We start from the raw sequence: 23,197 nt of genomic DNA, 5'->3' as shown, positions 1-23,197 counted from the left end.
CAGATGTCTGTCAATGATTATCCCTTTTCTGACTTGTCTTCAAAGTTCAAACTTTTGAAGTCACTTGACAGCATCTTCCTGCACAACATTTTTGACAATGACACAATTCTTGATTGTTTCCAAAAATTTCTTGGGGGTGAATTTTTCCTCACAAGTTCTGGTTCCTATGTTGGGTTTGCATGCTGGTTCCTCAGTTGAATTCAAGAACCGCTTGATCCTCTCTTTTCAGGAGACTCTGAGAAGTTGCCCACAAGTAGTGATCATACTTGGTCTCTTGACAGTCTACTTAGTTATTCAGATCTTTTTACATATCATGTCCTTCTAAGTCCTTGAACATGTCATTACTCGCTATCGTAACCTTTTGGAATAATGGATCCACTAGATTTTGAAATTGAACGACCCTGAAGTTATGTTCTTTCCTCCACTCATCCATAGATTCTTGAAAGCAGATTTTCCCTCATCACCATTCTTTATGTGCTTTGATTGACGCTGGAAATGTCTTGCTATTCTTCCCACTTGTTGCCAAATGAATATTGGAGAATTGTGAGTAAATTATCATGCTGCCCATTTGTTTTCAAATGGTTAATGGAAAGTATCTTGTTCCACTTCCCTGTCATTTTCACATGATTGATGGGAAAATATCTTGTTTCGTTGCCCATTTTGTTTAATAATTGATGACAGGAAGTTTCTTGTTGCACTTCCTATTTACTTCCAAATGGAAAACGGGAAACATCTTGTTGCATCTACTATTTGTTTCCGAATGGAAATGGGATATGTCTTATTGCACCTACCATTGCTTCCAAATGGATAAGAGGAAATTTATTATTGCCCTTACCCTTCATTTCTGAATGAATAAAATTCTCATTGTAATATTTTCAGTCACTTGGTACCCTACCATTTGTGCCATAAAAATTTACTTAAGAAGCTATTAGGCATGCCAAGAATAACATGATGATGATTATATCAAGAATTGGTAATTAATTGTCAAGAATGTGATAGATGTAAGTTGTCAATTGAGGAATCAGGCTGATGTGAATTCTTGAGTGCCTAAATAAAGAGGAATTCTAGGATGAATATTGTAAGATTCATAAAAAAATACTACTGGGAAAGCAGTAGAAAATAATTCTAGAAAACATACTTTATTAGCAGAAATACTGTGTACCATCTTCTCAAGCATCTGGTGTTGACTCAGTCTCCTCAATGTCTAAAGGTTACTGCCTAGTCCATTTTTGCAATGGACAATTTCACTTCCATTAATGTCAAACTATAAGAAGCCAAAGGTGCCTAAAATTGAGTTAAAAAAAGATATCTAAAATTGAGTTAAAAAAAAGATATCTAAAATTGTAATTATATCATGGTATCTCTCATGATAAATATAACTGAATCTTAAATTATTGTTTTGTTCCAATCTTGGTGTGACATCTGTGATGCGTCAAAAAAAGCTCTTTTTTCTTGAAATCACTGTAATTGAGTGTCTTCATTAAATTGTTTGATATTGGAGATTGTTTGTTGTGACTGATATGATCAGTATGTCTATTCATTTGCTGTAGATTTCTATCCTTCTTCTCAAGTAGATCTAAAGTAGAAGATGCTGATCATACATATGCCGCACTAGCTTTAATGTATGGATATGCTGCGAGATATGCTCCAATTACAGTAATAGAAGCCAGAATTGATGCACTTGTGGTATGTTTTTTCTTGAAGCAAACCTGTACTTTTCTTTTGAATATGTAGTGCTCGAATACCTCATACTTTCTTTATCATTTGTGAAATTTTTCTATATAGTTATTTCCAAGGTTCACCGGACCGACCGTACCGGCGTATCGGTGAGCACCAACACCGGTACGGTTCTGGTTCGGTACCGTCTGGGAACCGGTACCGACGTGTGGGGTCACGTCAAATGCCTTAATGCCACTCTGTGGCATTTAATGCCCCCGAACCGGTCCAGTTCAAGCCGGTCCAATTACGGAACCAATCGATTCCGACCCAGTTTGGGTCGAAACCGTTTTTATACACTGTACCGTACCGGTGCCCGTCGGCACCGATTCGGTACAGGCTGAACCGACTGGTACAGGTCGGTTCAGCAGACCATGGTTATTTCTTTGACCCTTGGTGGCGCCTTCAACTATGACTTGAATTCGTAGCATGGATTAGATTTTCAATTGGCGCGGAAGCTAGGGCATGGAATGTGTTGTGCTAGTGCCTTTATGGCATGTAGCACTAGAAAGGTATTGGCTGCATTGCACTTGTAGCTGCTTTGCCATTGTGTAAGAATTCCAAGCATCAGCACAATATGTACGTATTATGCTAATGCTAGATCGGCCGGTGTCCAATATGTTAATCCTTGATTTATAGTAATTTTGTATTTCTACTAAAACTATCTCTCAGTGGGTTTAACAAGCCACCTAGCTAGGATTCTAGGGCTTAAACAAGGGGTATGTGTGAGGAATTGTACTGGCATGTGTTGGAGAGGTCTTGGGTACTTGAGCAGGGCAAAGGACCAAGGCTTGGTACTGAGATGAGGTACCATGCCAAGGACCTTAATTAATAACCTTTTGGCTACGCATTTTTGGGTGACGTCTAGGGTCGTCATAGATGGTATTAGAGCTGACCTAGCCCATGGCTGATGTGGCTGGGAAATTGCAGTATGGGAGGATGATAAGGCTTAATTAGGGGAGCAAGGTTCGCTGTACCGGTGTCGCATTAGTATAGACGTACCGAGTGTCGGTACGGTACGGTATGCGGTACGCTAGGCGTATCGACATTGGCGTACCGATACCGGTACCCATCGGTATGGGTATGGTACGCTTGGTACCGAGCGGTACCGATCGGTACAGCATACCATGTAGGGGAGTATGTGAGAATTCATCCAGCAGTGTTTGATCCCATGTCAGGTGTGTGTTAGGGAGGTATCTGGTACTTAAGAAGGGCCAAGGACCTTAATTAATAACCTTGTGGTTAGCCCCTTTTGGTTGTGATCCTGGGTCCTTAATATTTATTTAAAGTGGGAGAAAGTTCCACTCACTTTATAATTTCTCAACTCTAGATTTTTGGGGATGCGCCAAAACCTGAAAATTGAATCAGAATGTTTGGTTACTAAGCAGAAGGGTATGGCCATTGTATTGGTTTCCATGCTAGTAACTGGCTGTCATGGCATGTCTCACACTTGGTTGTGCCAATGCATGTGCAGAGCCTTGCTAAAAAATATTAAAAAATTTAAAAGGTTTATATAAATATAATTTAATATCTTGCTGACCTTGCTACTAGCACTGGCTGACGCTAGAAATCTTGTGTCATATTGTTGTGTATGTGCATGTGTACATGGCTCTCTTTCTCTTTTCATGGCTTATTGAGCTACTCCCTGCTTTACTTTTTCGTTTTCTCCTTTTCATTTTTCCCTTTTTTTTTTATCTTTGTCCAGTCCGAAAGGCTTAATAGAGAAGGGTCAATCAGATAATACGTCAAATTTTGTCGGTTGTTTCAAAGTCTCTGTTTCCTTTTGTTATATATATCTGTCATGCATATACGTATCGATAGGTTTTTCCTATAGATTATCATTAAGTCCTTTGGATTGATTAGTTGACAAATAGCACCAAATGAATGATGAAAGGGAAACAAGAAGATAGCAGGTGATGTGCTCACATCTATCATTTCATATAAGATTCCTGCTTGAGTGAGTCTTCTACATTGGGAGATGCACTTACTTTGGGAACTAATTCCTTTTTCCTGGATGCTTTAGCTTTCCATCACTTGGATAAATTAATACTACTGGGGGACTCCTATTGATGTTGTTAATGGCTATTTTCATGGTTCCTTTTATATTCACCTAATTTGAAAACTGATCATAACAATTGCAATTTAATTGCTGTGACATGAGGATTTTGACACTAATATAATTCAATAAAACATCTTTATTTTATTAAAGGTTCTTAAGCAGATATACTATTCCTACTTCGCCTAGTAAGGAAAGTATGCATCTTAAATGCATACATTTTGTTGCAGATGACATGCATGCCTATATCTTTCTGACGCAGAGAACATAATATCTCACACTGATGGGGAGAGAAAACATGGTCTATGTAACATGACATTGATAATCCTGATTTAATTCAGAAGGAAGTTTACCATGATTTCAGTGAGGACTTCTCTAGTTCTGGTCATTCATAAGTGAGTTTATCCGCCTGCCCAGGTTATGGTGCACGAAGCAATATGCTGTTACCCATATTACTCACTATTGCTTGTTGAAAATGCTGACTTTTGTCTGGCAGTCTGGCGTTATCTTTTGGTGTTAAGCATATTTAATTGATTATATTGGTAAACTTTTTACTACAGGGGACCAATATGCTTTCACGACTTCTTCATGTACAAAATGCTACTGCAAAGCAAGCTGTTATAACTGCAATTGATCTATTAGGTGATTCTCTTTTCAAGATTCATGTGAAGCATTTCTTTATAATGTGCTATACTGCTATGTACTTGTTCTCCTTGAGTTTGGGAATCGAAGTATTTTCTTCCTGTTTTGTTAGTTATGTGTCTGATTTGCAGAAAGGTCCCATGAAATCAATCATTTGATTTACTTAGTGAAAGCTAAAAAATCTGTTATAGGTATTCTTTTCTGTCATTCACAAAATTGCAAGTTGGTTTAGACGGATGGGATCTAATATTTGTATGAATATACTTTATGGATCTTTATACTTTATACAGTAAGATCCGTCCTCTTTTAGAGACATTTATGAATCCATATGTGCCATTCATTGCATTTTATTTTGCATAGCTTTGTATTTTTTCCTCGCATGTGGGTATTTTGCCATTGCTGACTTGTAGGCCAATCACAAACATAAGCATAATAGAACTTATTTTCCTTTTTTTTTGAGTTAGAGAAATACCTAACCCACTGTCATTAAGAAAATGAAAGGTATATGTGGCCACATCCCAAAAAGATACAATAAAAAATGAACTAAGTACAGCAGTTAGGTACAAAATCTTTAACCCAGAAGAACATGCGTGATAGAGAGACTTTTTCTCTAAGGTCACTCTAGTCCAGTCATTAATAGGAAAATCGACGCTATCCTGGACTTGCCTTTCAAGTTGCTGCTTGTTTGAGAAATTCTGGTGTTCGTCTCTATCCATGAACTCCAGAAAACAAGTGCAACCACGTTATCCTAACCCTTTCGAAGCCCATTATCAATCAACATTCTCCAGGAGGTTCACAGAGAGTTTGAAATTGAGGGTAGATTCAAAATCTGAAAGGAAAAGTGCCAAAGAGACCATAAGAACAGCCATGGTCTTCATATGAGCATTACAAAGAGGAAAGCATCTGGTGCACTCCAATTCCTCTTGATGGGATTTGCCCGGCAGAATTTTATCATAGGTGATCAGCCAAGAAAAGTTTTTAGTTTTCTCCAGGATGTTGCACTTCCAAGGTTGCTTTGGGAAAGGATATAATTAGCCTCCGTGACTCATAGAAATTTATAGCTAGCTTTCATGGTGAGCCTCATTGTTCCACCTCCAAGTCGGGTTGTCATCCTTTTGCCTTAGCTGCATACTTTGAATAAAAGTGGCTACACATTCCCAGTGATCAACAAGGAAGTCAACTCCAAGGAAAAAGAGTTGTCACTTCTGTTGTGCAGTACCAAGAAAACCAAAGTATTCTTGTTATGAGATGTGCACTGAGTTCGAAATAACTGAAAGAGAGGCCCTCTTTGAAGTCATCAATCTTCCCAGAATCCGACTTTCTATTCCCAAACCTGAACCTGAGCCCAGAGAAAAAGAACTCCTTTTTAATCACCACTCACCAAATTGGTGAAGCCTACTATTTATACATGGTTGCCTATCCCTGGTAGGCTTCCTTATGTAAAATACTAATGAAACTTATGCTGGCTGATGCATATTCTGAAAGCTTCCAGCTGAAGCTATGCATTTATTCTTCATAGCAGAAATATTCCCTTTGGTGTATCCGCATCGGAATCTCCTTGGAAACTCATCCTTGCACCTGCTTCTCAAGTGTTTTCCTATTCCGATTATAATTATTATTTTTAATGAGCTGCTTCCCTGTACTTGGGCTCCTGCACTGACACCAGCTTCTGGTCACTACGATTTTGTTCTTGCTATTTTCCTTTTTATGTTGCTGTTCAATGACCCGAGTTTTGGAGGGCAACATGCATGTGCTGGATTTTCTCCTTTATAGGAATAAGATGTTGGACATTACAGCTGGATATGATTATTAAGAAAACTTGTGAATTACTTGGAGTGTGGTTATATTTTCATTGAACAAATAATGCATCAAGAATAAAAGTGGATGAGTATTATGAGAAATATGAATTAAAATATCTGCAAAAGATGCATCATTTTCTTTCAACTATTACACCTTGTTTATGCAGTCTAGCCATTGTATAGACTACTATAATTCTTCTGATGAAGATGATTTATTAAATTTCATCAAAATGGTCATCCAATTCAATAATAGTATTGTAACATTTTGAGTTTTTCACATCCAACACTCAATAAACAATTGTGAAAATTCAGGCTATTTCCGTAACTTATGTACCCATATATACTTAGTAAATAAGGTACATGATATGTTACTAAAACAAATTTAAGCACATCTAATGCTCGACTTAATAGATGGACAATTTTAAGATTAAATTTGAAATTTGTGAAAATATGTCAGAGTTGTGCATTTTATCTTTTCTGTTTTGCTAGACATCTCTCCAACTCTGCTTTTTGCTAGGAAGCACAGGTACTTCTAATTGCATGCTGTGTCCATATAGGTTATACGTTAGATACCGATACTTGTTAAATACTTTTAAAATATGTGTTGCATACTTATTTTAAGTGTTCTGTTTTTTAAAATTTTAAAAAATACTTTAGATATATCTTGGATACACTTGATATCAAGGATTGCCGAACCATGCCGAATTGGCCGATTCAGGACATATCGAACTGGACCAATCAGTTATCGACACGGTTCAAGGCCTCTCTTTGAAAGAAGAACACATTCTTCCCTTGAATCTGAGTACAAAACTAGAATCCAATGACAAAAGAAGAAATTTTCATGCCTCCCAAACCCCGCGGACCCTTCGAAACCCTCACTATCCATCATGGACCCTTCGAGACCCTTTGAAACCCTCGCCTCTCTCCCGCCTCCTCCTCCGCTCCGCTCTCCCTTCCTCCCTCACTCTCCAATCTCCTACCATTCTCTTGCCCACTTCTCGTGATTCAAGCCTTGAGTTGGATGATGGCCCCGATCCTCCCATTTCAAGTCCCAATCTTCCCTAGATGATTCTACAGTGGGGAACCATGATGGGCAATGACGATGGTGACTCCAAGTACAGATCCAGTTGCTCTCCCTTGTCGCGAAGCTCTCGAAGCTCGACCAGGTGAGTCCCCCCTCTCTCTCCGCCCCTCTTTCTCTCTCCTCTCGCTTCCCACCTCCTTCCTCTTCCTCCTCTCACTCTCTCTCTCTCTCTCCTTCCTCTTCGCTCCTCTCTCTCACTCTCCCTATGGTTAAGATATGCTGGAGTTTGGTACGGTATGGACCGATATTGTACCATACCAGTCATCGGCCAGCATGCCCGTTGGTATCGGTCCTACCATCCTTGCCTGACATACTCCTCCGATACCTCAAGGGATTGGGGGGGGCTTTATTTCCCTTCATGCTTGGATGAATGCCGTCTTTTAATAAACAGTTATCATCGAGTTTCTTATGTTGATATTATTTTATGGGAGTATGGATTATGGCACATTGAGTCGAAGGATGACTAAATGGTGGAGTTGGTAGATATTCATGCTATTGTATAAATTACGGACTATGCTATCTTGATAGCCCACCATGCTTTCTAGATGTTCTTTCAATTGTATATTTAAAAAAATATACATTTATTCGTTGTTGTATCCTTAGCCATATCATATCCTCTAATTTTTCAAGACTTGCCTGTTGATATCCATATCATGTTATAATAGTTTCCTGTATATGTTTCCATATTGCATAGTAGAAAGCCTTTTTGGAGGAATTAATTGACGCCATTACACTCTGCAAGTATTTATTTGTGGTATCAGCACTTCTACTTAGTCAAGAAAAATATCTTTTGCCATATACATTATGTGCTAGATCTGCTAATCCCTTTGTAGTCATTATGATGGGTCAGCTGTGTTTATGGACTCTTTTTTGCTTCAATATATGAAGCTTCCTTTTGACTTATTCAAGAAATGGTTGTCTTTTGTGCTTTGTCTTCTAGCTCTGCCATGTTCTTGTTTTGTATATTATTTGTGTTGTAAGAATAATATAGTTTTTAAATTGGACCGAATTTTTTTATTTATGTCTTATTATAGGTTGTGCTGTAATTAATGCTTCGGAAATGGGTGTTTCATTTCCATTAAAAAGAAGAGATCAAATGCTTGATTATGTGCTGACTTTGATGGGTAGAGATGAAAGCGAAGATTTTGTTGATTCAAACATTGAGCTTCTACATACTCAAGTCTGTATGCTTTTTCGGTAGTTTTTTCTTTGTTTCTTTATTAAAAGTCCATATATTTAGAACTTTTTTTTGGCAAATTACTTGATTCCTTGTCATTTCATAAATTCTTCTGCAGAGCCTTGCTTTAAGTTCTTGTACTACTTTGGTTTCTATAGAGCCAAGATTACCAATGGAAACGAGAAATTGTGTTTTGAAGGTAGTTTGCGGTATTAAATGTCACAGCTCATCAGAAACTATGGTCTTCCTTTCTTTTCTTTTTCCTGGTGTTCTTCTTTAGCTTTTTAATTATTTATTGTTACCCTATCAGGCTACTTTAAACTTTTTCGCTTTGCCAAGAGATCCTTCAGATATTATAGATCCACTCATAAGCAACCTCATTACTCTGTTATGCGCTATTCTTCTAACCAGGTAAACTTACATAAGTAAGCTATATTTTTGTGAATAATTGCTCCTTGTGTGGTTCCCTTCAGCATGTATCATTTGTCAATCACTTTTTCATCTGTTTTGAAGACAATTTGATCTAACTAAATTCTCTAAGTGAGATACATATCTTTTTCCCTAGTTTTTTTCTTTTTCTTTCTTTCTTCTTGTTTTTTTTATTAATTTCAAATATATTGATGATTATAAGCATGCCAGAATGCATATTGCGTATATTAAGGGAAATGTTTAGGCAATAAGGTTCTAATGATTAGATGGGCTGTGAAATATACAGAATGCAGTTCAATGGGGAATTGGTTCTCGTCAAAATTGTCATTATTTACTTTCGATGCTTGAGGAGGAGGATGCTGATGAAGACTTGTTTGTGTAATTGAAAATGGAATGGTCATATCTCTTATGCTTCTAGAATATTCAAATTTGCTGCATGTCAGTTGCATGGATTAGAATGTTCTGCATGGTTAGGATATGAGTGTTGCAAAGGTGAGAATATTGAGTTGGAGGTGTGTAAAACTAAGAACAGCAACTGACGAGTTTAGGAATGAGTACATTATAGGAACTTCTCAGGAAAAAAAATTCAAGTGATAAAGAAATGTGGAGGGTAAAATGTATGACTTGTTCTATCAACAAATTTCAGGAAATCAATAAATTTATTCAGCAATTTGTTCTGCTTAATTATTGGTGAGATTCTATCTGCTTACTGTAATAATCAAGCCTCTTCTTTGAATTCATTCTCTGTAAAAACTCTCCCCAAGAGACTATTGTACCTATCTTTGGCTTTTTGTGACAATTCTTACTTCAAGACGGTCTTTGAAGTCATTTTCATACTGTTGAAAAACCTGTTTATTCCCCCCCCCCCCCCAAAAAAAAAAAAAAAAAAAAAAAAAAAAACAGAAACCTATTGATTTGAGTTGAATTTTTTAATGTTCCCCTGCTGTATTTTTATGTATCAAAAAGGAATATCTCCTTCTCTAATAAGTCATAGATCATTTTATAGTACAATGGGTATGCTGTGAATCCTCCAGCCACCAATCCCATATCTTGCTTATTTTGTATTTTTTTTATAAGATATTGAAGTTTCTAAGTATCCTACGGCATCTCTTATTAATCCTGAACAAATGCGATATTGTTGTAATCTCCATTTGCTATTCATCTTCAAGCCTTTTCTTAATATCTTTTGTCACTTCAAGCACTCCAGTGAATTCTGTTATAAAGGCTATATTTGGATCTTTTAGATGAGAATTCATGACTTTTGCTGCTAAGTCTATATGATATGGCTTTCAAGCTTTTTAATCTTCAATTCCTTTACTGAGCTACTACCTATGTTTCAACTTTCAAGTTTTAAATTTCAAGGATAGAATTTTCTTTGTTCTGTTTCCTCATTGTGCTTTGAAATTCAGACCTGTTTTCAATGTCAGGGAATGAGCATTGTAAAAGTCTGTATAGATTCAATCTGCATTTCTTATTTACACTTATTCATTAGATGGGTCGATCAATTACCGTATACATGCTATTTTGGATGTCCTTTGTTCCATCTTCCATGGAGTTTTGAGAACGATTTTGAATTTCTGTTGCTGTTTCTTTTGTAGCATGTTTTTTTACCAAATGGTGGGCCATGGAATAATCTGTTGTTGATGAAATTTATTGTTTCATTATTTTCTTTTTACATCTGGCTTAATCAGTGGTGAAGATGGTCGAAGTCGAGCAGAACAACTGTTACATATTCTTAGACAAGTGGACTCATATGTTTCATCTCCCATGGAGCATCAAAGAAGAAGAGGTTGCCTTGCTGTGTATGAGTTGCTAGTCAAATTTCGTGCACTTTGTTCTGGTGGAGTTTGTCGCTTCGGTTGCCATTCAAGTTGCATGCACAGCAAGCAAATTGATCGAGCAACGCAAAGAAACTTATCAAATTTACCATGTAACTGTGCTTCTCTCTCTCTCCCCCACCCCCCCCCCCCCCCCCCCCCCCCCCCGGTTTCCTTTGTCCATGTGTCTCTCCAGTATGAGAATGTTGTGTTTTACTTGGATTTTACTTCCAGCTGCATTTGTATTGCCAAGTCGTGACTCCTTGTGCTTGGGAGAAAGGATCATAGCTTATCTTCCACGCTGTGCAGATACCAGTTCTGAAGTTAGAAAGGTGGCAGTTCAGGTCAGTTTGTTATAGGACCTTAATGATAGGTGCTCTGAAATTGGATCACAATCCTGATTCCAATACCTTTCAAAAATTTTCCATTGTTTTTAAGGTATAATGATCTGTTCAGTTGATTTTGTAGATTGTTGGTCTATTCTTCAGCATTTCCTTGTCACTTCCTAAACTGGTGGTATCGAGTAGTGATGTAGATCTAGAAGTCTCGTACAGTGCCTTGTCCTCTCTTGAAGATGTGATTTCTATTTTGAGACGGGTGAGCACCTTATTCAATCTGTGAATCATGTTAGGCTTTTTATGTGGATTCAAGAAGTCAGTGCATGGGAACCATCACTTTTGATTTGCCTTTTTCAGGATGCATCTATTGATCAGTCAGAAGTCTTCAACAGGGTCCTTTCATCTGTTTGTGTTTTGCTAACAAAAGATGAGGTAACTCGTTTTTTTTCAAATTTTCTTTTCGATTCGTTTTAATTTTTTTGTCCTGTATGCTCAAGCTTATCCTCAATAATTCCTTGAACAGTTGGTTATTGCTTTGCACACATGCACTGCTGCAATATGTGATAAGATCAAACAATCAGCAGATGGTGCTATTCAAGCCGTCATTGAGTTCATTACCAAGAGGGGCAATGAGTTGAATGAAGTTGATGTTGCAAGGTTTGTTCATAATTATTAATTGGATAGGAAATAGCTGATAATACACACACGCATACACGCACACACACATATATACATATCTGTTATGTATGAATTTGATAGGAAATAGCTGATAATGGTCATGTTTGTCTCTGTAGGACAACCCAGTCTCTGCTTTTAGCCACTGTTTCCGTGATTGACAAACATTCACGTCAGGAGGTTCTCAATGCTGTATCCTTATTTATTTCTATTGGTTTTTGCATTTTGTTTAATCTGTTATGAGTTATGACTTGGCTAAAAAGCAGATGCAAGCTTAGTTTACTTTCCAGAATCTTTGATTTTCCTTTGACATTATACAAGATATCATGCTTGGCAGAGAACACCAATTCAAATGTTGTTTTCAATGAAGTTTTGGCTGCTGCAGGACGAGATATAGTAACAAAGGATGTATCCAGGATACGAGGTGGCTGGCCAATGCAGGATGCATTTTATGTGGGTATCTCAGCATTTGCTTCATAAATTATATATTTTCTTCGAAGCAACAAATAATTATTGACTTATTAATTAGGGGAAAGATCTGAAATCAAGTTTATGCATTTGGTGTACACGGGATGTGGAACAGTTGACTGAATTCCTAGAATTTTGGCAATCTGGCATTTCTCAAGTATCAGAAGGACTGGAGAAGGCTGAGGTTATAGGTTTGAGATTTTAACCAACCTTAGTGAATAAGCATTGGAAGAAGAGAAGCAAATAAAGGTGTGATAAGGGACCAAGAATGTGCTTTGGAGTTGGATATGCTAAAACTTGCTAATGACATGGAAGGATTGCATGATATAAAGTTGGAGTTGGTCAACTGGAAATTTCCACCTATTAGTGTATGGCACCAAAAAGGTACCTATAAGGCATAGAAATGTTCTTGTAGGGGAGTCATTAAGTAGGGGTGTCATGTTCTTGTATAAAGACACCAAGTGAAGAGAAGATATCATAAATCATACTAAAATTTTGGTGGAACCAAATGTTAGGAATGATATGATAGAAATGTTCAATGTTGGCATAACATAATTAGCCTATCTATGACAAAAGACCTTCTCAAGGAGATAACTATGATGAAGGACATTCATGTCAAGCATTTGATAAGGTGGCTAATTTCAATGATTGCAGTCAAGAGCATGAAATGATCTATTTGGGCAGGGTTGAAATGCTGTTCATCATTCTATTATCGTTTTGGGGGAATCGGCATATTACAGGATATTGTCTTCTTCTGCATGGAGTGACACATCAGCAGAGAAAATTATGACATTTTTTCCAGACTCTACTGGTGTTAATATACTTGCTTTTGACATTTAAATTAATATTTGACAACATAAAGAACTCTGCCATCTCAGATCAACTTTAACTGGAAGTGCTTATGGTATGGCCTGATCATATGTAGTTCTTGTTTTGACAAAAGTAACCCATAAATAACATCAAACTAGGTTTTACAAATGTTCTTGCATAATGAAAAAAAAATGATAGATGCTCAGTAGGTACAAGAAAGAGATGATAACAAAAGACCTTCTTAGCTTTTCCTTATTGATATACAATAAATATGTTTGTCAAGATTGCTTTTCATCATCCACACTATATAATCCAGTATCTTTTGACAAACCTGTTCACCACCCACAATAATGAGGGGCATTCAAATTAGTCCCTATGCTGATTCCAAAGGCTAGCTACTAGCTATAAGACATTTAATCTCCAAGGACCAAATCTTCCCATTGTCTAATTATGCTGTCATGAAAATGATGGTTCAACATGCAGAGTGCTTCAATCTCTTTGATTTCTCTGTATTGTAACGCTCATCACTCTTATAGTAATATATTAGCAGTAGGAGTCTTCCTCCATGGCATCTGGAGAAGTTATATTCTCAGTCATGGGGGATGGTCTGTCGCAATGGAGCTAACCAAGGGTTTAGATCTTGCTCAGACCACTGTCAGTTTGGTCTCGATTGGTATAGTATTGGTATAGTTTGGTCCCAACTGTAGGGACGGTTTGCCACCTCAGTAACATATAGGACACACTCTATTTTTTTTTATTTTTTGTATTAAATAATTTTTAATGAATATTTAAATATTTTAAGGTCCTTGAACATGGTTTTTGAGTCAATGGACATATGGAGTCTCCAGTATTGAAGAGGCGAGATCTCAGCAATGGTTGCGAGATTTGGACTTAGCTTCCCTCCTTCACCTCCTTTCTCTTCTCATTTCCTTTCATTTTCTCTTTTCTTCTTTTTTCCTTTCTGACCCTAAGGCCTTCTATGGATGAAGAAAAGAGAAAATAGCGTAACAGTGGGACCATGGATCTCATTCTCTCAAAACAAAGGGAACTGGTTGGCTCTCGGTAGGTAATGACCAAACTGGCCATTGTACTGGCCTGTCTAGACCAGTTACTAGTGGGATGGGTGAGAGCCCGAGTTCATGCCCGAATCGGTGTCTCAAACCTATCTCGCTTATCAGTCTCTCCATGGAATGGTACATAAATATACTATATAGACATTGAAAAATTAGAAAATAATTTTCAGAAAATTAATACAGATTAAAAAGGATTTTGTTTTGCTGGAGTTAACTATGCAGAAATTATCTTATACAAACAAGATAACACATATATAGAGAAGTGTTTCAATATTAAAATAATATGGAGAGAACTAGGGGAAGGAAGAAAATTGCTGTAGAAACTTACACGAAGTCGAGATGCACATGGGAGAAAGAGAAGTGGAGCATTGCTGGGCTTCTCGCATCCACGCGAGAGAGAGATAGAGAGGGAGAGAGAGAGAGCGTGGGGTTTGGGTCACAATAGGGAAGAAAGGCCAGGAGGGGTGCTGGGCAGTTCTCACGCGAGAGAGCAAGCGAGAGCAATATGGGTTTGTTAAGAGGGAGCGATGGGGGTGAGAAAAAGGTGGGGCGTGGGAATTAGAGGCCAGCAGGCCCCCCTGCCTCAAATAGAATTGGACTCAGTTCGCCTATTTGACTGAACTGGTCCCTAATTTCTTTTTTAATGCTGGGTATTACATCCCCAGTCCACCACCAGCATCAGGTACCCCATGTCTCCCTCATTCACCTGTCTCCTCTCTAGATTTGCGAGTGTTGGCACCTGATTGGCATGGTGTTGCATACCGTGTATCGGTACAATGCAGTTCGACCATGTACCTGATATGCACGAGTTATGATACTATTGCTGGCAATATTTAACTGTACAATTTAAGTTGAGATAAATGTTTTGAAAATGCAACTCTATGGTGGCCCATTGTAAACACACAGAAAAGGCCGCAAACATTTGCTTCATAACATATAAATCCATGGTAGGATTTAAATTACTAATCAGTTCATTCAACATGTTTCTCTACCAAGGTTGGTTGACTTGGTGGCTCAAATGTATCATGATAAAGTTCTGAAATTCAAGACTTGGAATAAATGTTTTTAAAATGTATAAAAATTTAGAATGCATATATATAGTATATTGTAAAACTTGTCAACTTGAAACTTAGTTTTACATGATTTGGCAATGTAACTTAAGCCAACTCAGAATTTTTTACTCTTTTGCTATTTGGCATACTCTTAGTTTTATTCCTGCAGCATTTTGAGCAGTGTTGTCAATTCTTCTCATATTAGACTGGTTTCTCTTAAGAATTGTTTTTACTTGCTGTTCTGAAATTTGGGCTCTCATGTATAGTATGCTGTACCGTACCGTACTGGACGGTACCGAGCGTGCCGTACCAATCCGGTACCGATACCGATACTGGTGGCGTACCACGTATCGTACCGTACCGACACTATAATAGTATGGCACCGGTACGAGGTCCGGTACCGGTACGGCGAATCTTGCATGTAAGCATACCAATCAACAAATTTAGCTAATCTTGAAGAGGAGAAATTTTGTTTGCATATATGAAACCTAGTTTTGTTATTTTAGCAGATTATGTATAAACAAGGATTACATTATTGGAGATTTCTTTTATATATTAATGCCTTTTATTTTAATTATTTATTAAAATCTGGTTCTTATTCTTTGTTTTCTTCCCTCTTTTTTTTCCCCTACTTTCCCCTTTATCTTTTTGTAATAGGCATTCTCACAGCATGCCGTACTTTCGGTTTTGTTTCTGGAATATGTGGTATCTGTGCTCAACAGGACACCAGTTTTTCAAAGTGATATAGATAAGGGAGACCTCACTACCCATCCTGTTGAGTCACCTAGTGATGAGCACATCTTGCAAGCAGCTATTCTTGCTCTCACTGCATTGTTCAGGTGTGCATCTTTTGAATATACTTGTTGACCTTAAGCTTTATTTTGCTCCAGTATCATGTATGATCTCTCATTAAGATGCTAAATGCTTACGGCATCACAGAGGGGGTGGTAAGACTGGGAAGAAAGCAGTTGAACAAAGTTATTCTTCTGTTCTTTCTGCACTTACACTTCAACTTGGAAGTTGCCATGGCCTGTCTGGATTGGGCCAACAGGAACATTTGCGGTACAATTGCTATGCTTTAGAAAAGTTAAGCTTCTTTGGCTCTCTTAATTGTTCTAGGATAACTATAATTGATTGTGCACACTAATACCTTGCAGAGCACTATTAACTGCATTTCAGTCATTCTGTGATTGTGTTGGAGATATTGAAATGGGCAAGGTAACAAACTTATATATCATTTAAAGATTACAATTGAGACTTATTTGTATGTTAGAAAGGTAAGAAATGCTTGTTGTATAGATTCTGGTTAGAGGTGGAGAGCACAACGACAAAGAGAAGTGGATGGACTTAATTCAGGAGATTGCGTGCTGCACATCCATAAAGAGACCTAAAGAGGTAAATTGGGGAAGATGTTCTTTTTTTCCCCTTCTCATATCTTGCAAAATCTCATCAAAGTCTCAGAAGAAACAGAACAACTTGATAGAATGAGAAAGTATAAATCTGTGATTGTGGTTGCATGTATAAAGACATAAAGAACAGTTAGCTATTCCAAAATCATATTGCATATAACACAAACAAGAAGATAGGAAATCTATCTGAAAGAAAGAAAACAATAAAATTCCATAATTCTTTGGAGTCCCCTACGACGAGTCAGTTGAAAGCACAATTTACAATTTTTTTTTCTTCTGATTTAGCATTGTAGCTTTAGTATTTATGTGTTAAGCCAAATGTACTGCAAGGTGACTTTTCAGAGTCTGTCATTATTGAATCTGACAAAGAAGAGTATGATGTCATAAGCATATTACCAAATGCCATATCAGCCATCATATGATGTCACTATGTCTGTCTATTTAAAATTTTCTTCATATTCCATATCAATACATAAAGTGCTGTATGTCCTGTCATCTTGTTATTAGGATTCCATAAACTTCACATTTTCATTGGCTGCTTTTTGCAACATTTCCAATTTGTTTGCCATATACGCTAATGTAATGACATAAGCATAAAAAATTAGTGAAGCAAAAAAAAAACACAGATTTTTATGCAAGCATCTGTTGTTTTAAATTTTAGTGTGATTTTCTACTTAATTTTGATCAATGATCTTTTGTTGCTGTAACTGCATAGGTCCAACCTATATGTATGATTTTCAGCAAAGCATTAAGTAGGCATCAAAGATTTCAAAGAGAAGCTGCTGCTGCTGCATTATCAGAGTTTATCCGTCACAGGTATTTTATTGATGGCTTATAATTCTTTCACACTTTCTCATATGAATGTTGAAAATCCTAATGGCACTTATAGATGGTGCCAATTGGTTGAGTTTGTAAAATCACTGGATGTTAAATACCAGTGACGTATGTTCAACCCCGACCTCATGCCAATTTAGCTTGTGCTTCCTGCTGTCCTAGTTCTCACAAAAAACACCAGTTATGGTTATTTAATAACATGTAAGCTTTTCTCTTTTTTAAGGATTCCAATCTTGAGGATTGGGTACCATATCAATGGCTGGCCTGTATGGTACAATCCTCTTTATACAAGGGAAGCACACCTTGTTATGCCTTGATTCAATGAGAAAAAAAAAATTTAAAAAAAGAAAGGTGTACTGAGTAGTAAGTGCTCGATGGGGTTGGTTGGCTGACAAAATCCTTTTTCATGCATGGTTTTAAGTGCCTTGTGCAAATGGTGTGGTAACCAAGCATTACCATGCCATGCTAAATTGCCAACGCTTGGCATCTGATGGCATGTCTTTAGTTTAATAGCATGCATTGGCGTGAGGAGATAGACATTTTTGGGGATCTATTTTTAATCTGTAATATTCTATGTTTATTGTTAAGGTCTTAGGGATTTTATGAAAAAAAACAAGGATTAAAATCAAGAAATAGTATTTGACAAATGAAAACCCTTAATTACCCCAACATGATACATCATATCTATTTAGTTCTATTTAATACATCTCTCTCTCCATCCTTATCTACGTTTTAAACATGGAACAAAATTGATTTGTATGTGGCATCTTGTAACCTTATGTTCAACCAGATTCTTCTCTACCCATGCCATTAAATTTCGTCTCAGTTTTCTTCTTTTTAATTCAATTTCTTAAAACTTAGAAAAGCTTTTGTCCATAGTTGCCATTTCAATATCTGACCTCCCCTTCTCTCATTCACAAGTAAGTAGTCACAGGCATGTGAGATGCATGTGACTGATGTTAAATAAGCACTAAGTTTTAAATAATCACACATGATGCAAGGCAAAATAAGTCTTCATTGTAATAGTCAGGAGTCTTTGATATGAAGCTTAGAAGAACAGCAAGAAAGATGGCCCATTGATTCTTGCCATTAAAAGCTACCATGGAATACCTTTTAAGCATTGAGCAAGAAAGGTGGAGGTAGAGATAAGTTTTGTAATAGGGAAGATCTAACATGGGTGTAGTAATGCCGGGAGATTCAATTTATAGTTTCGCTCTTAAATCATAAGATGTTTTTATTTAGCAAGATTGTTGCCTAAATTGCTAACTTTAGCTAGAGACATTCTTGTAGATGATTTAGTCTGGAAGATCAAAAGACAAAATGAATAAGAGAAAAGTAGGAGAGGAGGAGGTTATCATGGAAGTGACCTCTATGATAACCAGATTAACAGGGTAAAAGAAAAAGAATGGATCCGTGACTTTAAAGCTTCTTTGCAATTCCAAGAACAAATCCACAGGTCAATAGGCACCCCCTTGTTCAGCCTTCTGATTCCACCACAAGGATCAAGGATGTTTGTCTGTGCGCTTCAAGGGTGACTGTGTTCCTAGAGTATCTTCTAATCAGATAACGAAATATAAGATATGGTAGGCTGTTCATTTGTAGTCATGGGAAGAGATTTTAAAGGTCTCAGATGGGGAAAGGAGAGATGGAATGTGAGGGCTCATCCTTTGTCTTCAGTAAGGTGCTTCATACATAGGGTTTCCTCCTTTTAAACTAGCTTGTAAGGTGCTTCCTTTGTAGCCATCAATCTCTTCTCACTGCTGTAGTTGATGTTGTGCACATATGCAGCAGGAGGGACTAACCAGTGATGCTGTGCTTGTCACAGACTAAAGTGCTAGTCGGTGTGCAGGATGACATGGCATGCTATGTACCATGCTAGTGTTTTACTAGAAAACAGCATTGGTTGATTATTTTTGCTTGATGCACAGTCATGCTACTGCATGTTGAACATGCCTACATGAGTGGTTTCTATCATGCTAATGCTAAGCAGGCATTGTATCGACCCACAATGCACCATTGGCCCGGTCCATGATATGCATGGTCTCTAGCTCCATCATGAACCATAGACATTTAGCCAGAGTTGGTGAAGATAATGAGAAAGGTGCCAAGGGAGAAGGGGTTTTGAAGGGACATTGTTGCTATCTAGGGAAAAACTTGGCGGCAAGGTTTTAAATCCTGTGTGATGGGGTTGTCTCGGTTTTCTCATGGAATGGGATGCACTACCGTTCCCCCCCTCTCTTCCCTCCGCCCGTCCCGACATTTAGGACAACCCAAGATGCATTGATCGGAATGCTGGGATAATGGCGGACAGTCTTGTCCCAACACTCTAGATGGTGCCCTATCCTAGTGTCCTCCGAGACATCCTGCCAAGACTTGAGTCCTTGCTTAGTGGTGCCCAAGTGACATGGTTGAGTGATTTGGTGTCAAGTGAAAGAGGTGAAGGATGGTGCAGTTAAAAGGGTTGGGTATGACAATAGGAGGGTTAGAACATTTTTTTCTATATGAGAGAGAGAGAGAGATGTAATGTAACTTGCACCATCCAAGACTCGATCTTTAGTCATTACTGCTGTGGCATCACCCAGTCCTCTTTGTAAATTTTTTGTTATCAAGAGGTAATTGAGATAGTCCAACAGCTAGGTATTGAGACTTCAGGTAGAATTTTTGCAAATGTCAGAAGTGAAATTTTTCTCAATGGTAATAATCTCTCACCTATTAGTCGTTAACTAATGATTGTAATCAATTTGTGCAGTGATGGGGTTCCTTCCTTGTTGGAACATATTGTTGAGGCAATGTGTTTGCATGTTTCAGATGAATCACCAACTGTAAGAAGCCTGTGTCTACGAGGCCTTGTACTGGTATGCCTTTTCCTATAACCTTAATACTCGTGTTGCTGTTATTTGAAATTTCACTGTTTCGTTCTTTCTCATTTTGAAACACTTCTTTTCCATATTTTGTTTCTACAATGTGTAGATGTCATTTGCTAGTTTTGGCTTTCAATCTTCACTTGTGATTTGTCAAATATTTACTGTATGTCCATGGTCTGCCGCTTAAACTTTATGTATCATTTTCTGTGAAGTTATTCCTTCCCTTTGGTTTCATTTTTCAATGTTATTGGCCAATTTGTACTGTATGTATTCTAACTAGAGCTATGTGATGCCAAAGTTGTATGTTTCTCCTCTTTAGCCGCCCTTTCCAATTATGATATTGTTTGAAGGAATCTATTATCTACATAAAAAGCAGAAAGTTTCATTCTCTCTAGCCCAGTTTCATCCTATCTGCTCCAACTAATCGCTTTCAGTCCACTTGAGGTATACACTGAAGGGTCTTAGTTACCACGAGATCTCTGATTTGCGTCCAGACAATACAAGGCTTTTGAGAAAAATATTTATTGTATGATAGTAAAAAACAAGATATATGAATCAAAAAATTATATTAGTTGATTATGTCATCAATCCCAAAATAAAACAAAATAAGCTTCTATAAACATTATTTATTATATTTACATGGAAAATTGAAATTTTTTTTCTGGAATAAACATTAAAAAAGTAATCAATGGTATTTCTATTTTATATAATGGCTGCTATTATGAAACCATTACTAAACTACAATAGTTATTAAAATGCGGTTACTGTATCATGACATATTGGGAAACTTCCTGGGCCATTATAATGGCTGTTATTTTAAATTTATCATAAACGATTGCACTAAATGGATGCAATGATTCCATCATGAAATTTTGTAGGGAAATTGATAACAAATTAACAGTACGCTTTATTTTAGTTTTCTCTACTTTTTTGTTGGTCATTAATAAAGAGAATATGGTCTGTCATTTCATAACTTCGCTTTCCGTTAGTACAAACTACGAAGGGTTGGCATGTAGGTACAGATTCAGACTTACTATGAACAAACATGATTTGTGATCACAGTATCACACAATCTAATAATGTAGTATTTTACTATTTTAATAAACAAAGATCCAATTGAGAGATATGTACTTCTATTATTTCTCTGTCCTATAAATTTCATATGAAAAGTCTACTTAACTATTGATTTTTGCAAGAAAAGTTGGATGTTTTAACAAAACTATACATTTTAAGATGGAACTTCCAAGACAATTTTGCCCCTATATCTAGGTAATAATAAGTGATAACGTTTTCTGTGTTTTTGGTGCATATTCGCTCAACACCACCAATGCATATATATTTTGAATATTTGATAGATATATCATCAAGATATGCCATACAGTACCGAACCGGACAGTATAGAGCATACCGCATCATACCAATTTGGTACTGGTATGTGGTATGTGGGGTGTACCGATACTCGGTATGCCGAACCGCCCGACACAGTAACAGGATGGCACTGGTATAGGGCTTGGTACTGAGATGACATACATTGCATATCATTAAAGTACCATGCATGTCGTACTTAGATGCATGGGTAGAATCAATAGGAGACCCCCAAAGGTGTATCATTTTGTAAAGAAACTAATGCATCCTTTTCTTACAAAATCAATAATTAAATGTATTTTTTTGCGTAAAATCTTCAAACAAATGATGAGTGGAGTATATTTATTAATGTTGGGAATGTTTGTGGGAGGGTCAGATCAACCAAGCTTCACAAAGCTTCATGAATGTCGTACAAAACTTTGGGTTTAATACAAGAATTCATGTGCAAATATGGAGTGCATTTAATATTTTAAAATTGAAATTTCAATATTAATTTTAAGAATAGTATTTTTTAATATATGTCTACTAACCTACTATGAATATTTTGTTTATATGGTAGAATAACAAATGTGAATATAAGTAATTAAAGATGATTTATATGAAGGATGCTTTACATGCTCATATGCCAATTTTTAATCATGCCTAAAAATGTATATTGAATTAAATCATGTTATATTTTGATTCACTGTATTATTTTACATTCATAAATTTGTTTGCAAGTTATTATTTTCCAATAAAAGAAGTTTATTATTCTTTTAAATATGTCTTTTTTCTATGTTCGCTTGTGCAATGCATGTGTCTCTATACTACTAATCTACTAAAGGAGAGTTCCGTCTTATTCTAGTAGTACCTAAAGTTACTATTTGTTTTATTGACAAGGTATAACATTCAAATCAAGAACAAATTAAATACATAAGTAAGAAGCAATTAGACACATTATTAGATTCAAGACAATGAATGATTAAAGATTGCAACTACCACACAAGAAAACGGGGGGAATGACAGTGTGAAACATGTTTTGCATGGTGCGTACCATGCCTTGCCTTTTCGAGGTGAAGTGAAACAGGGAGAACTAGGGAGGGAGGGAAGAGGGAGGAGAGGAAGAGAGAGAGAAGGAGGGAGAGAGGGGGAAGGGGGAGAGAGGGGGCCGGAATCCAGGGAGCGCTGTGATGGACGCAGGGGGGAGAGAGATGGAGAGAGGGGGAGAGAGGGATAGGAAGAAAGGGAGGGAGGGAGGGGGAGAGAGGGACAGAGCGATAGGGGGGAAAGGGAGGGAGGAGGGAGAGAGGGACAGTGATCTAGGAGAATTTTTAGACTTGATGTGAACCACTTTAGCCACTACGAGCAAGATTGGACATCCTCCAAAAGCAAGATCCGCCACATTGGGAAGCAGAGTCGCATGCTAAACTTTCGAAGGCTATAATTTGGTCATACGATGTTGAGATGATTTTTTTTTTTTTTGAAATTGGGTATCTTTTCAAGATCTACAATTAGAAGGTTGAATTGGGATGAAATTCTACTGTTTAGAGTGATAAGAATCTGACAGAGCGATAGAAGGCAGAGTTGTAGAATTCGAGATCTACCTCGAG

General features: G+C 37.2%; 1 protein-coding gene across 2 annotated transcripts in view; it reads left to right on the top strand.

Annotated features, from left to right (window-relative positions):
• The window catches only part of LOC103724090 (protein SHOOT GRAVITROPISM 6), a 67,181-nt gene that overhangs the window by 34,557 nt on the left and 9,427 nt on the right, over positions 1-23,197 (top strand). For both annotated transcript variants that reach the window (XM_039123524.1, XM_039123525.1), the window contains exons 26-43: positions 1,551-1,686; positions 4,333-4,414; positions 8,332-8,477; positions 8,593-8,673; positions 8,785-8,885; positions 10,595-10,833; positions 10,955-11,064; positions 11,189-11,317; positions 11,416-11,490; positions 11,582-11,715; positions 11,853-11,925; positions 12,055-12,186; positions 15,794-15,975; positions 16,076-16,198; positions 16,294-16,354; positions 16,436-16,531; positions 17,261-17,361; positions 20,129-20,234. In XM_039123524.1, the coding sequence (XP_038979452.1) occupies positions 1,551-1,686; positions 4,333-4,414; positions 8,332-8,477; positions 8,593-8,673; positions 8,785-8,885; positions 10,595-10,833; positions 10,955-11,064; positions 11,189-11,317; positions 11,416-11,490; positions 11,582-11,715; positions 11,853-11,925; positions 12,055-12,186; positions 15,794-15,975; positions 16,076-16,198; positions 16,294-16,354; positions 16,436-16,531; positions 17,261-17,361; positions 20,129-20,234 (2,107 nt within the window). The remainder of the gene's footprint in view (positions 1-1,550; positions 1,687-4,332; positions 4,415-8,331; positions 8,478-8,592; positions 8,674-8,784; positions 8,886-10,594; positions 10,834-10,954; positions 11,065-11,188; positions 11,318-11,415; positions 11,491-11,581; positions 11,716-11,852; positions 11,926-12,054; positions 12,187-15,793; positions 15,976-16,075; positions 16,199-16,293; positions 16,355-16,435; positions 16,532-17,260; positions 17,362-20,128; positions 20,235-23,197) is intronic.

This window comes from Phoenix dactylifera, chromosome 2 (assembly GCF_009389715.1).
Source record: "Phoenix dactylifera cultivar Barhee BC4 chromosome 2, palm_55x_up_171113_PBpolish2nd_filt_p, whole genome shotgun sequence".
Lineage (NCBI taxonomy): Eukaryota > Viridiplantae > Streptophyta > Magnoliopsida > Arecales > Arecaceae > Phoenix > Phoenix dactylifera.
Note: the sequence above shows the minus strand (reverse complement) of the source record. Positions and strands in the feature narration are given on the sequence as shown.